Below are 16534 nucleotides of genomic sequence, written 5' to 3' on the forward strand. Positions count from 1 at the left end.
TGGCATAGGTCTTAAGCAGAGGGAAAAAAAGACCAGGACATATTCTCAAAAAAGCTAACACCAAGAAACACTTTAATCAAACTACAGAAACAATGGTTATAGTACAGAATATTCATAAGCAAAAGATACACCATGTTTTAAGTACTTACAAAGTTACAAACCATTTGCTTCCTTAACATTTTCTGATTAAGTTCATACATGAGGATGATCAGATTTACCATTTTTTGAGGGGAGGGGGTGTGTATTTATCATCAGCTAGATGTGCTCACTGTATGCTCCATTATTTATATGCAAGGCCCGGGTGACTGGAAGTGCAGTTGTCAGGCATTTTAATAAACTGGACAGCCATTTGTTTCTGCACAAGAAGGCATCTTTACACAGGAGCAATCAGGAGAAAACAGGAAACAGCCAAGCACTCTGCACTGCAACACGCCACCTTAACAGCTAACCAGCATTACTCAACTGCTACACAACTGCGCCTAGTGCACAAAAATACATAAGAGAAGAGATTAGAATTGTATTTGGTAAACAATCCTTTCAAAAAAAAAAAATTAAGTCTTTTCACCTGAAAAGTCTTTATACAAATTTGGGTTCTGATTATCATTTAGACCTGAAGGTAAATAACATATATAAACAAATTACACCAACTTTCGTAGGGTTTTTAATTTTAAGGAGTGAAGGCAATGTTGAGTCAATCTGCTGACAGCTTTAGGCTGTGTGTAATGGCTGCAAACGTTTCCTTATTAAGTCAGGAGGCCACAAATTAGGTTACCAATCTGTTTAATTTCAAACAAAAAAAGTCAGCACTATAAACAAAAATGAAATTTTACCTCAAATATCCAATCCAATAATGAAATCTGAAGTCGCTCACCTCACTAAATTACAAGAAATTTGAATAACAGCAACAAAATGGCACATAAAATGAAGTTTGCCACCTGAGGCAGATTAAAACAAGTAAAAAGTTAGACAAATGTTACAAAATAACCTTTTCAATAGCCAGTTGCTTGTTCCAAGGACTCTTCCATGGACCGATGGACTGAGTTTGTGGTCCTTTCTTCCAGAGTCCTCTGTTAAGCTGTTTGCCGATCCATCTAGATTTGAAAAGAGAAAGGTTCAGCTTACCTTCTAACACTACAAAGGTACCAAAAGTGCAAATTGGTCTCAGTTTCAGGCACGTACTTACTAAGGCTCTGGTGAAACAAGGAGTTACAGAAGGTTCCACCTGGCCATCAGTTTTTTAAAGGCCCAAATGAGGATTCTCCTAAAGGCTACCAGCACAAGTTTGAATGTGATTCTTGGTCAAATAACCAAGGCAAAAAGAAAAATGGCAAGGGGGGAAAAAAGAAAAAGCGGGAGGACAGGGTGGGGCTGTATCCAAACAAAAACTTGCTATCAGAAATTAGTCTACACTTTAAGATGTTTGAAAATGAAACGTTGGCAGTTGAGGATGTTCTTAATCAGCTACTTAGGGCCCTTTCCTTTAAAAAAAAATAGGACCAAACAATTTGAGAGTTAAAGACACACTATCCTTTCCCCACCCAGTGCAATACCTGTAACTTTCTTTTGGGGTTCCAAAAGTTCATTGCTTCTTAATTGCAATTCATTTGCCACATCCATTAGAGTAAGAAGTCCCAGTCAGTACAACAACAGTTGAACTGATTGTTTTTCTCTATGAGGATAGTGCATCTTTAACGTTTAAAGACAAACCTGCTCCAATACACGCCCACAGAAACTGGTCCCTGGAGGATCAGCCAAATCAGTTAAAATCTGCAATACTGGCCAATATTCTTTTATCAAACAGGAGACCGCAGCTTTAAAGGGGGAAAATGCAGACGTTGGATAAAAACAGCAAGAAATAGTCATTTTCATTAATAGGTCTCAAACAGTATGAAACAGCCATTATTACTTAAGCTTTACACAATCCTCTCTTGAAGACCCCTCTTCAGCATTACTCCCAAAGCCGAGTAACTTCAGAGCAGTACTCTGTAACACCAGGAGTCACTCTTACGCTAGCATGGCTCAAAAAACCTACTCCAAACCCCACGGGACTCAGGGTGGGCCTCGGATTCCTGCAGACATTACCGTTTTCTTAAGAGGACACCGCTCCTTCTTCCTCTGGAGACTTGGGGGGGCTCTTGGAGCGCGACCTAGACTTGGATTCCCTCTTGGACACGGGGGGAGGACTCCTGGATCTCGACCTGGACCTGGACCGCGAGCGGGATCTGGAGACCGAGGAGGACTTGGACTTGGACCTTCGCGCCGACCTGGACTTGGAGGTGGACCGCGAGCGCGACCGAGTGCGGGACCGAGACTTGGAGCGGCTGTACCGGGAGCGGCTGCGGGACCGGGAGCGGCTGCGGCTGCGGGAGCGGCTGCGGCGGCGGCGCCGAGGGCTGCGGGCGGGACGCGAGCGGCGGGGTGAGCCGCAGCCCCGGCCCCGCCCGCTCCTCCCGCCCCGCCGCCATTATCTGCCTGCCAGGCGCCATTTCCCTCGCCGCCGGGCGGGGTCTCGCGCCGCGCCGCCAGGCCCTGCCGCCGCCCCGGCCGCGAGGGAGGGGCCGCCGCACGTGCTCCGCCGCGAACCTTTGTGAGCCCGACCGGCGGCCTCCCGCCCCGCCCCCGGCCCGCTCACCTGCGGCTCCGCCGGCCGTAGCCGCCGCCGCCATACCTGCGGGGCGGCGGGCCCCGGCGGCTGTGGTGCGAGTCGGGCGGCCGGCCGTAGCGCGCCATCTGCACCCGCAGCTCGCGGCCGTCCAGCACGGCGCCGTCCATGGCGTCCATGGCGTCCTCGGCGTCGCGCTTGTCGTGGAAGCGGACGAAAGCGAAGCCGCGGGACTCCTTGGTGTAGCGGTCCCGCGGGATGTACACGTCGCCGACGCGCCCGTACTTCTCGAAGACGCGCCTCAGCGTGTCGGGGGAGGTGCGGTAGGTCAGGTTGTCCACCTTGAGGGAGGTCATGCCCTCCACATCGGGAGGCGGGCGGCCGTAGCTCATGGCTGTGCAGCGGCCCGGGGCCTGCGACCTGGCGCCGAGACCCTAACGCCCTGAGCCGGCGCTCGCTCTCAGTACAAGCCGCGGCTTCCTCAGGCCGAGGCGGCGGCAAGCCGCGCCTCTCTCGGCAGTTAGCGTCCGCGTGGGTAAGCCGGGAGCCGCAGGCCCGTCACGGACAGAGCCCACGCCGCGGGCTCCTCACAGCAACTGAAGGGGCGGGCCGGCCCCCCAGTGCGTATTTATATCCACCCTCACAAAATGGCGCCCGCGCCACCCGGAAATGAATCTTCTGATTGGCTCGTCCTGCCCGGTTCCGTAACGTCGCTGCCGCGCGCCCCGCCCCTCCCGAGCGCGCCTGCGCAAAGCGCGGCGGGCGGGCAGAAAGCGCGCAGTCACTGCGGCGGGGCGGGGGGAGCGGCCTGGGGAGGCAGTTAGAAAGCCCGCCAAATGCTCTTTCCGCCGGCGAGGCCGGGGGAGGAGCGGGGAGGGGGGAGGAGCGGGGAGGGGGAAGGGCTAAGTACTACAGAGGGAGGGAAAGGAAGCGCTCCCCGCCGGACCCGCCTCTGCCCCACGCCAATACCCGACCTCCACGCACCTTTCTGCCCAGCCCTCTGCCCCGCCTCTGTTCCCCGGTGCCTCTCCGTGTCCCTGGACGCACCCCCCCACTCTGGCCGTTCCTGTGTTTAGCACGCTGCACTCGAGGTCGCCCCCCCCCACCAAGGGATGAGTAGTGAGACGCGCGCTTGTCGCCTTGCGCAGGCGTACCCCTCCCTGGCCACCCGGGACTACATTTCCCGGCGGGCGCTGCGCCTACGCTGTGGTCAGCTGACCGTTCTCGTGATCTGCCGTGAGTCAGGCCGGGAGGGCGGGCCCCGTCGGCCACTGGAACTCATCCTGGCCCCTGGTCCCCCTCCCTGCAGCTCGGAGTTGCTGCCGGCCGGCCCCGGGTCTCCTTCCCAGTCGGTCACGTCCCTGGAGTGTCCTAACTGTGCGGGTGGGGAGAACTTTCTCCTAAGCGCGCGGTTCCCATTCGAGCACTGGAAATTGGTAGTCTGGCTGCCTGGCTCTCTCATCTCGTTTCTTCCCTCAGGATTGTCAGGGGGTTCGGCTGGAGGAGGAGAGGTGCCTGCCCTGGGCCGCTGCTGATCTCCGACCAAGCGGAGCCAAAATGTCCCCGGAATCTAAAAAGCTTTTCAACATCGTTATTTTAGGAGTTGCCTTTATGTTTATGTTCACCGCCTTTCAAACTTGTGGAAATGTGGCGGTGAGTTGGAATTTGCCCTCCCTCTTTTCAATGCCTATCAGAATGCACTCCAGTTGTGACAATAAACGTTGATGTCCGCTACCACGCCAAGATTGCACCTCCTGGTTTTCAACCTACCTTTACTTGCTTTCTATGATTTAGTTTGATTTCACGTGTCAGACATTTCTCATTTATGGGGTGTTAAACACTGGCGTTTATTACTCAGATGCGGCTTGGGGTTTGAGTATTGGCCCTAGTTACTTTAATTCTTGTAAGCGTTGAACTCTGCGTTTAATGTTTGGGTGGTTGAGGCATTAAAAACCAATGTAGTTACAGCTGGTTGCCAGTTCCCGGTCTCGGGTTTGTGTTCCGCAATTGAGTTTTTTTCCTCCTCCCAAGGTGGGCTTGGGCGGTAGATAGTGGGCACTGAATCATAACATTTTCCAAGAACTTAGGCTTTCCAAGGGGGAGGGAGATGGCAAGGCGTTTTCGTTGACTAGTTTTATCTTCCACACAGCAAACTGTCATCAGGAGCTTAAATAGCACAGATTTTCATGGCAGTGGATATACCAGGTATTGTACTGTGTGCATGATTTCACTTTGCATGTCATAGTTCCATACATCTCTTCAGGAAAACCAGCAATGAAGTGTTGTAACTGGATAGTAGTAATTCCTTTTGTACTTAATTTGGATTTTATTCAAAACTCAGAGAAGCAGTGACTGGGTCAGATCTGTCCCTTTTTCCTACTTAGGGCCAGCCAGCTAGGGCCACCCTTCCCACCAACGCTATTTGAATTCATCCTAGAACCTACATATGGAAGGAGAGAACCAACTCACTCCTGCAGGTTGTCATGTGACTTCCACACAGGAATACACCCTCACACATACATAAATTTTAAAATATGACCCTGAAAAATGATAGGCCAGGCATGGTAGTCATGCCTCCATCCCCAAAATAAGTAAATGTGATGGTAGATTTTTTTTTTTTTATTTTTTTTTAAGATGATGACTTCAGATTTTCTGCAGAATTAGGCTTTGGGATTGAAAGCCTAGCTGTGAGGCCCCCCCCCCTTTTTTTTTTCCTTTTTGGTTTTTCAAGACAGGGTTTCTCTGTGTAGCTTTGGTGCCTGTCCTGGATCTCTGTAGACCAGGCTGGCCTTGAACTCACAGAGATCCACTCTCCTGGCTGAGCCCAGTTTCCTTGATAAGATCATGGCAATAAAGACAGTGTAGTGCTTCCTGTCCAATATGCATGCCAGTCTTGTCACTTACATTCCAAACCTAAACAGTTGAAACATTGGATTGTCATGGCTTTGTAATTTCAAAATCGCTGTGATTTCATTCTCAATTTGTAGTTTGGTTTGGTTTGATGTGTCACGACAAGGGTTCCCTGTGGCTGTCCTGGAACTCACCCTGTAGACCAGGCTGACCTTGAACTCAGAGATCCGCCGGTCTCTGTCTCCCAGTGCTTCAATTAAAGGCATGTGCCACCACCACCACCCAGCCTCAGTTTGTAATTTCATCAGAAGCTTTTGGATTTTTATGCTGTCTAGGTCCAATTTTATAGGCAGAGAAAAAAAAAACTTCACAAGTCCGAAGTACTTTGGGTTTATAGCTGGAAATGTGCTAAATGATGTGGGTATGTGCATCCTCTCCCTCTTCTCATGTAGCCTTGACCACTGCCTGGCCTTGAGCTCACAGCGTAACACCGGAGAGCCTCTTGCCTCTGCCTCCCTCATGATGAGATCTGAAGCCTGTAGCACTAGACCTGGCTTCAGGGTCTGTCCCTACACACACACACACACACACACACACACACACACACACACACACACACACACGTGCACGGACACCAAAGAATTCAGCATCCTTCAGGCCAGGCTATGGAGAGCCCTCACCCTAAGTTTGTGAGGGTGACCATGGGGCCTCTGCCAGCCTGGCTGTATCCACTGCTGAGATACTAGACAGATGGGACACAGGTGGCTGCTTTGTGGTTAGCAGGGTCAGAGGCCGAGTGGGGCTGGCAGCCGAGCTTTGTGTGTCTGTTCTCTAAGAATGTTCCAAGTTTGTCCTGCTGGTTCTTCCAGTCTTTGTGTATAAGTAGGGCAAGCTGCTGCTGCTTTTTTCCTTTTTGGTGAGACATTCTCACTATGTAACTCTGGCTGGTCTTATTTATTTATTAATCTATTTATTTGTTTTGGTTTTTTGAGACAAAGATTTTGAGTATAGCACTGGCTGCCCTTGAACTTGTTCTGTAGACCAAGTTGGCCTCAAAATGGCTATTCAAAGTTACAGAGATCTTATTCTGCTTCCTGAGTCCTAAGATTAACCAAATGCACTACCTCATTTAGCTCAGGGTTCTTAACTTAAAAAACAAACAAACAAACAAACAAACAAAAACCTCAACTTTTTAATTTTTTTTTTTGCTTTTTCAGACAGGGTTTCTCTGTGTTGCCCTGGCTGTCCTGGAACTAACTCTGTGGACCAGGCTGGCCTTGAATTCAAAGATTTGCCTGCCTCCGCCTTCTGAGTGCCGAGATCAAAGGTGTGCGCCACTACCACCGCCCTGCAAAAGTAAAACTTTTAACTGACAAGAATTGTACATGTTTATCTCTAGTATGTATACATTACAGAATTGTGAAATGGAGTTATACACACTCTTTAAATTTGATTGATTTAAAGATTTTAGAGGCATAGTGCTGACACACGCCTTTGATCCTAGCACTCAGGATGCAGAGGCAAGCAGATCTCTGTGAGTTCAAGGCCAGCCTGGTCTACAGAGTAAGTTCCAGGATAGCTAAGACAGAGAGATCCTATTTCAAAAAACCAAAAAAAGAAAAAAACCACTTTAGAAAGAGAAGTAAGATCTTCCCTTGTAGCCCAAGCTGGCCTAGAATCTGTTCATGCTCAGCCTGGGATTGCAGGCATGCATTACTGTGCCTGACTACTTTTCTTAATTTGTGCTTATAGGTTTGTTGTTACCCTATCCCCGAATTTCAGAGCTTTTTTTTTTTTTTTTTTTTTTTTTTTTGGTTTCTTGAGATAGGGTTTCTCTGTGTAGCTTTGCGCCTTTCCTGGAACTCACTTGGTAGCCCAGGCTGGCCTCAAACTCACAGAGATCCGCCTGCCTCTGCCTCTGAGTGCTGGGATTAAAGGCATTCGCCACCAACACCCGGCTTTTCTTTTCTTTTCTTTTTTTTTTAAAGGTGTTTTTTTAAGACAGGGTTTCTCTGTGTAGCCCTGGCTGTCCTGTAACTCACTCTGTAGACCAGGCTGGCCTCGAAATCAGATGCATCTGCCTCTACCTCCTGAGTGCTGGGATTAAAGGTGTGTAACACTGCCGCCCAGCCCCAGAGTCTTTATTTTGGCTCTTTATTACCTAAATCTAGTATGTGGGAGTCTGAAGATAAGTGGAAGTGTCATTTTTTTTAGGTGGTTAGCGCCATTGGAGCTTTGTAACACTGTCTTCTGTGTATTTTAAAGAACAAACAGATGAAAGAATACATTTCATATCTGAGCAGCTTATGGAAGCCAAAGAAATATTTCCTCTGAATTTAAGCACTGCCTAATAAATGAAACCAGGACCCTCAAGATGGCTTAATTGCCCCTCTGTTCAAGATATATGTAGTAAGCCGGGTAAGGTGGTGTATAGCCTTTAATCCCAGCCCCTGGGAGACAGAGGTGGGGGATCTTTATGAGTTCAAGGCCAGCCTCTACTATATAATAAGTTTCAGGATAGCCAGAGCTATGTAGAGAGACTCTATCTGTAAAAGAAAAGAACAAACAAATATGTGTAGTAAGGGAGAAAAGGAGAGATATGTAGTAGAGTGCTTAGGCCTGCTGTGTATGTGTGTATGCTCAAGCAGGGGATTGTGGGTTCAAGGTCAGCCCTGGCTATATGGTGATATAACAACTGTCCATATAGCTAATCTATTCATTTATATAACATATGTATACTAAGTTGTGTATATGTAATAGGGCTGAGAAGTAACCAAAAAATGTCCAGGTGAGTAAAATAAATCCTAGTGTAAGGAGATTCTGACTCCACTTGTTATTTATGGCAAAGAAATGCTGTTCAGCTACCAGAAGTTGTAATGGAGTAGACTGCTTAACCTGGACCCCTGGACAGATCTCCAGGTCCAGATCCTGACTCACCTAATGACCGGTTGAACTGAGGTGACTCACTCATCGCACTTCTGTCTTCTATGAAGTGAGGCTGTGTAGTAACGCCTTCCTCCTATAGCGTCTGGACTAAAGGGGGAAGTGCATGTCCTCAGCACAGAGCTTGTTAATATTCTCTGTTGTCAAAACCAGTAAGTACCTGGAGCAAGCGGTGGTGGCGCACACCTTTAATCCCAGCACTCGGGAGGCAGAGGCAAGTGGATCTCTGTGAGTTCGAGGCCAGCCTGGGTGACAGAGTGAGTTCCAGGACAGACTCCAAAACAACACAGAGAAACCTTGTCTCAGGAAAAAAAAAAAAAAAAAGTACCTGGAATCATGTTACAGGCAAGCTGGCTGAAAGAAACATGATACAAATGTTTAATACAAGACAAATGTGGAACACGCTTGTAATCCCAACAGTGTCCTGGGACAGACAGACAGACAGACAGGAATGTTGCTGCAGCCAGGGCTAGATTTAGAGACCCTGTTGTAACAATCAAATAAAGCCCACCAGTGTTAGGTCGTATTCCTGGAATCCTAGCACTTGGGAGATTGCAGCAGGATTGCCGTGAGTTCAAGCTTAGCCTGGGATGTGCAGTGAGTTTCAAGCCAGCCAGGGTTACATAGTAGGACCCCATCTCAACAAAAGCTCTATCCATCAATAACTAACATATTTATAAAGTAAATATATATTTCTGTATGTTACATTAAGTGAAAACTTTAATGTGGTCTTCAAGGATATAAATATTAATTCTGACTAAAGTCTGGAATTTTCTACAAAATTTTAAAATTTACATATTACGAGTAGAATTTTACCTTATTTTATTATGTGTATATATATTTATGACATACCTCGGGGTGAGCGTGGAGGTCAAAGGACAACTTTCAGGAGTTGGTTCTCCCCTTCCACAGTGTGGGTTCTGGGGACTGAACTTGGGTCAGGCTTTACTTGATGAGCTGTCTGGCTGGCCCTAAGTAGAATTGGAAAAGTGAACTTTTGAGATATTACTTAAGGTTTTTGTTTTTTTTCCTTTCTGTACATTGTGTGAGCAGCTTGGCAATTATTTACGGCGTGTTCTCTGCTTCCAATTTGATCACTCCGTCCGTGGTTGCCATTGTAGGACCTCAGATCTCTATGTTTGTCAGTGGCTTGTTTTACAGGTGAGTTGTTCTTTTTCTACTTCTCTTGTTTAATTTAGAACACTTTAGCCCATCTTTCAAGCGCAGTAGAAAGTAGTTATTTCAGGGATTCGGTGCTATGCTTTTTGCTCAGGATCACTGTATTTCTAACTGATCCTCATCAGTGTGTGTCATGTTGGATTTGTGTTTGAGACAGGGTCTCACTATAGCCCAGACCCGCTGTCCCTGAACTTGCGATCCTCCTGGCTCGGCCTTTAACGTTTGGTATTACCGGGCTCCTCCGTGTCTGGCAGATAGCAGCTTTCGTCTTACTCTTAATAATTAGAATGTACAAATCTCCATCCGTTAGGGTTGAAAAGAACCTTCCTTGAAATAAGTTTCCTTTCTGTTAAAGTTGGTGAGCAGATTTGGTGAAATCAAGAAATATCTCTGGCTCGAGCTTCTTCCTGCATCGAGTTCCTAGCAGAAGCTGTTGCAAACCTGTGAAATCTGCATTCACAGGCTTGAGGTGGTGAACAGCACTGAGTGGCTTGGGCTGCAGAAGGCTCAATGGCAGAGCACTCGACTATCACACAGAGTCCTGGGCCTGATCTCTTCTGGAGGCAAAAAAAAAATCCAAAACCAATTCACATTTATCATTTTCCAAAAGCCCAAACCAAGAAAGTGCTATCCAGGTCAAAGTTAAGGACGAGAACCTCTGAGCTGGCCCCTGGGTGGCGTGCTCAGCCTTCTCTTTTATGTACTGTTTGACTGTAATGCACTGACCTGTTGTATTTTAGCATGTACATTGCCGTTTTTATCCAGCCTTTCCCATGGTCCTTCTACACAGCGTCTGTTTTCATTGGAATTGCAGCTGCTGGTGAGCATTGCTCTTTGCCTGCTTTCCCGGGGTTTGGGTGCTGTTTACATGTTAGCACGGGGACTGCCTGGTATCATTCCTTTGATAAACTTTTGGTTTGAATTTTAGTACTTTGGACAGCACAAGGAAATTGCCTGACAATAAATTCTGATGAGCACACAATCGGGAGAAACAGCGGCATTTTCTGGGCACTCTTACAGTCTAGGTAATAATCTCTGTGGAGCTCAGTCTGTCCTTGGACTTCTTTCTGACATCATTTACTAGCTCTTTATTGTGTGGGGTGCAGATTCATACTCTATGAATTACATAAAAACGCATGGAACTGTTTTCCTAAAAGTTAAAATTAGCAAACAAAATATTAACCTCTGTAGCAGCCTCTGTATTTTAGGCCTTTTGGATTATTGGTTTAATTTCATATTCTCTTCACACAGACTTAGGGGTGGAAGGTATTTTCTGTATTCTGCAGATGAGAAAATGGAGACTAGAAGTTAACCCATGTAGATATGATTATCTGTAGTCTGTTAGCCACGTCCTTCCTGCCAAGCTGCCCCGCCTGATAGCTATTAATAAATACACCAACTTCAGAAGAGCAGACGGTGGCACCAGTTCTCAACAGCATACAGATGTTTCCTAAGAAAAAGTGCAGCAGTCATTCTGCTCAGGACCGTGAGTTTCACTAGGAAGAGTGGCATGGACCTGTAATCCCAGCACTCAGGAGGCAGAGGCAGGCGGACTGCAGTGAGTTCAAGGCCAGCCTGGGGGTCGTGTATGGCTGCGTGGATAAAAGCTTGTCACCAGACCTGATGACTTGAATTCTGTCCCAAGACCTGCGTGGTAGGAGGAGAGGACAGCTCCTCTGGCATGTATACTGTATACTGTAGCACTGGCACACCTCCTTCCACCTACAAAAACTAAGTGTAATAAACACTTTTTAAAAAGAGTTCTGGTTTTTCACAAGACTTAAGTTTGACCGTTTAGTTGATGGTGGTAGGGATGTTTGTGTGGTTTTTTTTTTTGTTTGTTTGGTTGAGGCTGATTGAGAGTCTCACTAGGCTGGCCTTGAACTCCTCCGCTCAGTGTGATTATTTTGCTTCAAGCCTCCCAAGTAGCTGAGACTATAGGTACACCCCACCGTGCCTGGTTAGGAAACAGGAGAATCCGTGAGTGGCCATTCCTCAGGAAAGTCTGCCAAACAGTTGGAGGTGGCTATTTAAGTCACAAGCTTGTTCACAGAGTCCTTAAATTTTTTAGGATTTTAAAAGTACCGTAAGTTTGTCTCCAGTTTACGTGGAGAGTCCCAGTAAGTCCCACGTGTCAAAGTGAGTCACGGCCTCTAGGGCAGTGCTGAGTCAGGTCACTGTCATGTGCCTCTGGGCGGTCAGCGTCTCAGAAAAAGTCAGGTGGAGTTGATACTGTTAAGTAACCTAGGGCAGGCAGTTCTCTACACTATCCTCTTTCCCTCTTCAAATAATGGGAGTGATGTTTTAAAAGCCCCAAGTATGAGCTGGGCACAGTCCCCCACTTCTTTAACCTCAGCACTCAGAGGCAGAGGCAGGTAGATCTCTGAGTTCCAGGCCAGCCAGAGACCCCGTTTCAAATAATTAAGTAAACGTACCCCCCCTCCCCCAGGATGCCAGTGATTCGCCAGCATCTTCTCCCTTTCTCCTCAACAGCTTGTTCTTTGGAAATCTCTACATATATTTTGCCTGGCAAGGGAAAACTCAAATTTCAGGTTGGTCTTATTCACGTTGCTTTATTGACATGGTTTTGAAAGCCGAACAGTAGTTCTACAGAAATGCCCGTCACTGCTCTGTCATTCCAGTGAACTTTAGCACACTGGAGTTCCTTCAGATGTTTGCTTTTTCATAAGCTTTTGCCCCAGATTTATTAAATGAAGGTCCAAGTTCATGGCTGTGCTTTGCAGGGCACCTCCAAGAGAGCAGAAGGTCGTGGTGAGGGTGCACGTGCTAGCCAGGCTCCCGAGGGTTTGTGAGTGGTCAGTGGCTGCATCTGTGTCCTCCTCAGTTAGAAGAGGCGGTTCTGTGCTTGTTCCATTGTTTCTTTGGCTTGTTAGTATTTCTCCAGCTGAGAGACGAAGCTGCTGCTTCCTAAATTTTTCCGATGCCTTAAAAATGTAATGAAGTCTTTTGCTGCCTAGCGACAAGGGCATGGCACTAACTGGTATTGTTTCACCTGTACCGTCCACTCTCTCCTTTGTCCCTAGAGAATGACCGAAGGACAGTGTTCATCGCCCTGACGGTGATAAGCCTTGTGGGGACAGTTCTGTTCTTTCTCATTCGGAAACCAGATCCTGAGAATGTCCTTGGAGAAGAAGAGTCTTGTGATGACCAGGACATGGAAGCCACTGAGTAAGATGCCTGGAACATTCTTCTTCATGTTACAGTAGATTTTGAGCTGTGGTCTAGGGATTACTAGACTGTTGACCACAGCTGACATGTGATACTCTCTGACAGATAGACATGAGGGGAACTTTCGAGCAAAGATGGAGGAGATTCATGGATGACAGAGAAGGGAAAGGCTGTCTGTGGAAGAGAGGCCATAAAAGGTCCTTAGGTCCTTCCACAGCTGCGGGTGACCTTCACAGTAGCAAACATCCTATCCTGTCTCTAGGCTGCAGTTTCCCACTCTGGTCAGCAGTTTCCTCGTGCAAGGCTGGGCCGATAAGAGAGGGGGAGACAGATGTCTTCAGTCCTGTGCTTGTGGTCCAGCTCTCCAGCTCCCTCATGCTGTGATGGAGGCCAGTGGCAGAGCCCCTGCAGCTCTCAAGGACCAGGCTCCTGTGCTGATCTGAACAGGAGGTTTCCAATACTGTAACTATGGAGCACATCTCTTTCTGATTTTGAGACAGGCTGTCACTACATAGCTTAAGCTAGCCTAGACTTGAGACCCTCCTGCATCAGCCTTCTGCTGCTGGGATCACACAGGAGTGCCAGCACACCCAGTCACCTCAGCATATTTCAATAGTAACATTATTTTGGGTATGACAGGTTGCCAAGTATATTGCACATGCCTGTAATCCCAGGATTTGAGGGTGGAGGTAGGATGATTAGAAATTGAAAGTCACCCTCTACTGCATAGCAAGTTCAAGTCCAGCCTGGGCTATGAACACTTGTTTCAAAAGCCATACAAACCAAAAATCCTAGGTGATTTGTCTGCAGTACCATTTAGATTCAAGGGAGGAAAAAGAAAAGTTAAAGATTTAATTTTGGTTTTGAGTTGGCAATTTAAGATTTTTCTTACAGCTTTTCATCTGTTGTTAAAACTTATGCATTGTAGGCCGGGCAGTGTTGGTGCACACCTTTAATCCCAGCACTCCGGAGGCAGAGCCGGGCAGATGTTCGAGGCCAGCCTGGTCTACAGAGTGAGATCCAGGACAGGCACCAAAACTACACAGAGAAACCCTGTCTCGAAAAAAACAAAAAAACAAAAACAAAAAAGCTTTTGCATTGAGCATTCTGTGTTGCCATTTATTTATTTGGGTTTTTTGTTTGTTTGTTTTTTGTTTTGGGGAGGTTTTTGTTTTGTTTGTTTGTTTGTTTGTTTTTGAGACAGGGTCTCACTATGTAGCCCTGGCTGTCCTAGAACTCACTATGTAGACCAGTCTGGCCTCGAACTCACAGGGATCCTCCTGCCTCTGCCTCCTGAGTGCTGGGATTAAAGGTGTGAGCCACTCTGCCCTGCTTCTGTGTTGCCTTTTTAATAAACAAACAAACAAACAAACACGCATAAAACTCGAGTTGAAAATTTGCACTAAGTATTTAAAGTGAAGGAGAGGAGGGTTGAGTATGTTACATACACACAGTCATGCACTGAATAATGGGTTTCTGTTAGTGACAGACTGCTGCTATATGATAGTTGAGCCCTAAGATGGTATCACCTAACAAGGCTGGCCTACTGTGTGAGTGCAGTCTGGGATTGGTTCTCAGCATTGTGTGTTATAGCATTAGCCAGCAGGTACTGGAGAAGGGCATGGTGTACCTGTGGTAAAGTGTAGTTCTTAGGAACGATGCTCAGCCTGATCAGCAGTCTTCTGGGCCTTTGTTTGCAGATAATGCTGACCATGTGCCAGCCCTAGCAGAGGACAAGCTTCTGCTTTTTTTTTTTTTTTTTTTAAAGATTTATTTATTATGTATACAGCATGTATGTCTGCAGGCCAGAAGAGGGCACCAGATCTCATTACAGATGGTTGTGAGCCACCATGTGGTTGCTGGGAATTGAACTCAGGACCTTTGGAAGAGCAGTCGGTGCTCTTAACCACCGAGCCATCTCTCCAGCCCAAGCCTCTGCTCTTACTGGACTTAGGTTTAGAGGTGGTAGAAGTAATACACCTGTAAGAGAATACCAGAGTGTCCTGACCGTGGGACTCAGGATAGTCATGTTTTTATCTTTATGTCAAGAGATCTTTACTAACTTCATTTTATTTTATTTTTTTTATTGGTTTTTGTTTGTTTGTTTTTTTGGTTTTTTTGAGACAGTTTCTCTGTGTAGCTTTGCATCTTTCCTGGAACTCACTCTGTAGACCAGGCTGACCTCGAACTCACAGAGATCGGCCTGCCTCTACCTCTGAGTGCTGGGATTAAAGGTGTGCCGCCACCAGCACCCGGCTACTTTGAATTTTTAATACATTTGTTTATTTGTGTGTATGTGTATACATGTAGACGTAACTCTGGCTGGCCTGGAACTCACTATGTAGCCTGGGCTGGCCTTGAACTTCCCAGGATCCACCTGCCTGTGACTCTGAAATTAAGGGAGTGTGCCATCAAACCCAGCTGAGGCCATAGACTTCACAAATGCAGATGGAAGTGGGGTGGCTGATCACGCGCTGCTCTTGCTCTCGGTTTCCGAGGGGAAAGCAGTCTGTTTTATTTTCCCAGGTCTGCCCAGAGCAATGTGACAAAGGCAGTGGATGCGTTTAGTAAGTATTCTCTGTCTGAAATGCAAGAACTATTTGGGAACACCTTCAACATTTGCCTCCCCTTCCCCTGGGAACTTTGGACTGAACACCCCTAGTGTTTTTGGTCTTCCAGGTATGCGCTTCTGAAATATGCCAGTCTTTCCGCCAGTGTCTCTAATAGGGTGTGTGTGTGTGTGTGTGTGTGTGTGTGTGTGAGAGAGAGAGAGAGAGAGAGAGAGAGGGAGAGCGAGCGCGCGCTGCCCATCTGGGGGGGGGCGGGGCTCAGGTATGGGGACCCTGTGTGTTGACTTCGGGAGTTGAGAGCAGACCCCAGGCTGCTCCTTGGAGCAGAGCCATGGCTCCGGTGAGCAGGGCGCTAGGAAGAGCAGCCACACTTGTCCACTGAGCAGTTTTTTCGGGCCATAGACGCAGGTAAACTTTCTGTGTGGTTCCTTACTGCCATGCTCACAGTGTAGGCCGTGATTGACACTTCCATTCCAGAGGAGAAAGTGGAGGTTTCCAGAACCTGGATGAGTCCGCTCAAAGTTGTTCACAAGTAACCAAACAGTTCTTGGAGCATGGAGGAAATTGTACCCTAACACAACTGTCTATAACTGTAGTTCCATGGGATCCAATGCTCTCTTCTGATGTGCATACATGTAAACAAAACATCTATATACATGAAACACAAACAAATCTCTAAAGCCCAAACCAGTGCCAGTTAGCGCTCTGCCTCCTGCTTGTGGATCAAATGTAAGCACTCAGTCACTGCTCCATGCCTGTCCACCATCATGATGGCCATGGACTCACCATCTGGAACTTTAAGCCCCAATAAACCCTTAAACACGTTGCCTTGATCATGGTATCTCTTCACAGCAAGAAAAAAGTAACTAAGACACTGCACCCTCATCAGATGGTTCTCAACTGCCTGTAACTGCAGTTCGTGGGGATCCTCTGCCCTTCTGACTGCCATGAGCTCTGCAAGCACACGGTGCACACAGACCAGCAGGCGAGCACATGGTGCACACAGACAAGCGGGCGAGCACACGGTGCATGTACACAAGCAGGCGAGCACATACACACATAAATAATAAGAATTGCTGTGCAGTGTAAGTGCACACCTTTGACCCCAGCACTTGGGAGGCAGAGGCAGGGGGAATCTCTGTGAGTTCAAGGACAGCCTGATCTAAAGAGCTAGTTCCAGGACAGCTAGGGCTGTTACACA

The 16534-nt window shown here is 47.3% G+C and overlaps 2 protein-coding genes across 7 annotated transcripts; one reads left to right on the plus strand and one right to left on the minus strand.

Annotated features, from left to right (window-relative positions):
• Nucleotides 1-42: 42 nt before the first annotated feature.
• Nucleotides 43-3327, minus strand: Srsf2 (serine and arginine rich splicing factor 2). Of its 5 annotated transcripts, XR_004945615.1 has the most exons (4): nucleotides 2633-3055; nucleotides 2083-2393; nucleotides 1708-1811; nucleotides 43-1091 (listed from the first exon to the last, which is right to left on the minus strand). XR_004945615.1 is itself a non-coding variant. In XM_036195047.1 (3 exons), exons 1-2 carry the CDS (start codon nucleotides 2992-2994, stop codon nucleotides 2090-2092), a joined length of 666 nt encoding a protein of 221 aa, XP_036050940.1. In that variant the 5' UTR covers nucleotides 2995-3327; the 3' UTR covers nucleotides 43-1091; nucleotides 2083-2089. The 5 variants fall into 5 exon arrangements, 2 of the variants coding, with proteins under 2 accessions (XP_036050940.1, XP_036050939.1); XR_004945613.1 differs by having other exon boundaries at nucleotides 1708-2393; XR_004945614.1 differs by having other exon boundaries at nucleotides 43-479; nucleotides 986-2393.
• A 323-nt stretch (nucleotides 3328-3650) lies between these two features.
• Nucleotides 3651-15520, plus strand: LOC118588580 (UNC93-like protein MFSD11). 2 transcript variants are annotated; one of them, XM_036195045.1, is made up of 9 exons: nucleotides 3651-3838; nucleotides 4082-4255; nucleotides 4752-4807; nucleotides 9449-9556; nucleotides 10315-10394; nucleotides 10503-10599; nucleotides 12068-12126; nucleotides 12619-12763; nucleotides 15290-15520. In XM_036195045.1, the coding sequence occupies exons 2-9, from the start codon at nucleotides 4160-4162 to the stop codon at nucleotides 15423-15425; spliced, it is 777 nt and encodes a 258-aa protein (XP_036050938.1). In that variant the 5' UTR covers nucleotides 3651-3838; nucleotides 4082-4159; the 3' UTR covers nucleotides 15426-15520. The 2 variants fall into 2 exon arrangements, with proteins under 2 accessions (XP_036050938.1, XP_036050936.1); XM_036195043.1 differs by lacking the exon at nucleotides 3651-3838 and adding an exon at nucleotides 3849-3985.
• The last annotated feature ends 1014 nt before the right edge of the window (nucleotides 15521-16534 follow it).

The sequence above is a fragment of the Onychomys torridus genome, chromosome 8 (genome assembly GCF_903995425.1).
Source record: "Onychomys torridus chromosome 8, mOncTor1.1, whole genome shotgun sequence".
Taxonomy (NCBI): domain Eukaryota; kingdom Metazoa; phylum Chordata; class Mammalia; order Rodentia; family Cricetidae; genus Onychomys; species Onychomys torridus.

Bases quoted from the DNA above. Each gene is read 5' to 3' on its own strand.
- Srsf2 (XM_036195047.1), bottom strand. From the start codon at position 2,994: ATGAGCTACGGCCGCCCGCCTCCCGATGTGGAGGGCATGACCTCCCTC. The intron at 2,394-2,632 runs GTGAGCGGGCCG...TCCCGCCCGCAG, and splicing joins TACGGCCGGCGGAGCCGCAG to CCCTCGGCGCCGCCGCCGCA.
- LOC118588580 (XM_036195045.1), top strand. From the start codon at position 4,160: ATGTCCCCGGAATCTAAAAAGCTTTTCAACATCGTTATTTTAGGAGTT. The intron at 9,557-10,314 runs GTGAGTTGTTCT...GTTGTATTTTAG, and splicing joins GTCAGTGGCTTGTTTTACAG to CATGTACATTGCCGTTTTTA. The intron at 12,764-15,289 runs GTAAGATGCCTG...TTATTTTCCCAG, and splicing joins CAGGACATGGAAGCCACTGA to GTCTGCCCAGAGCAATGTGA.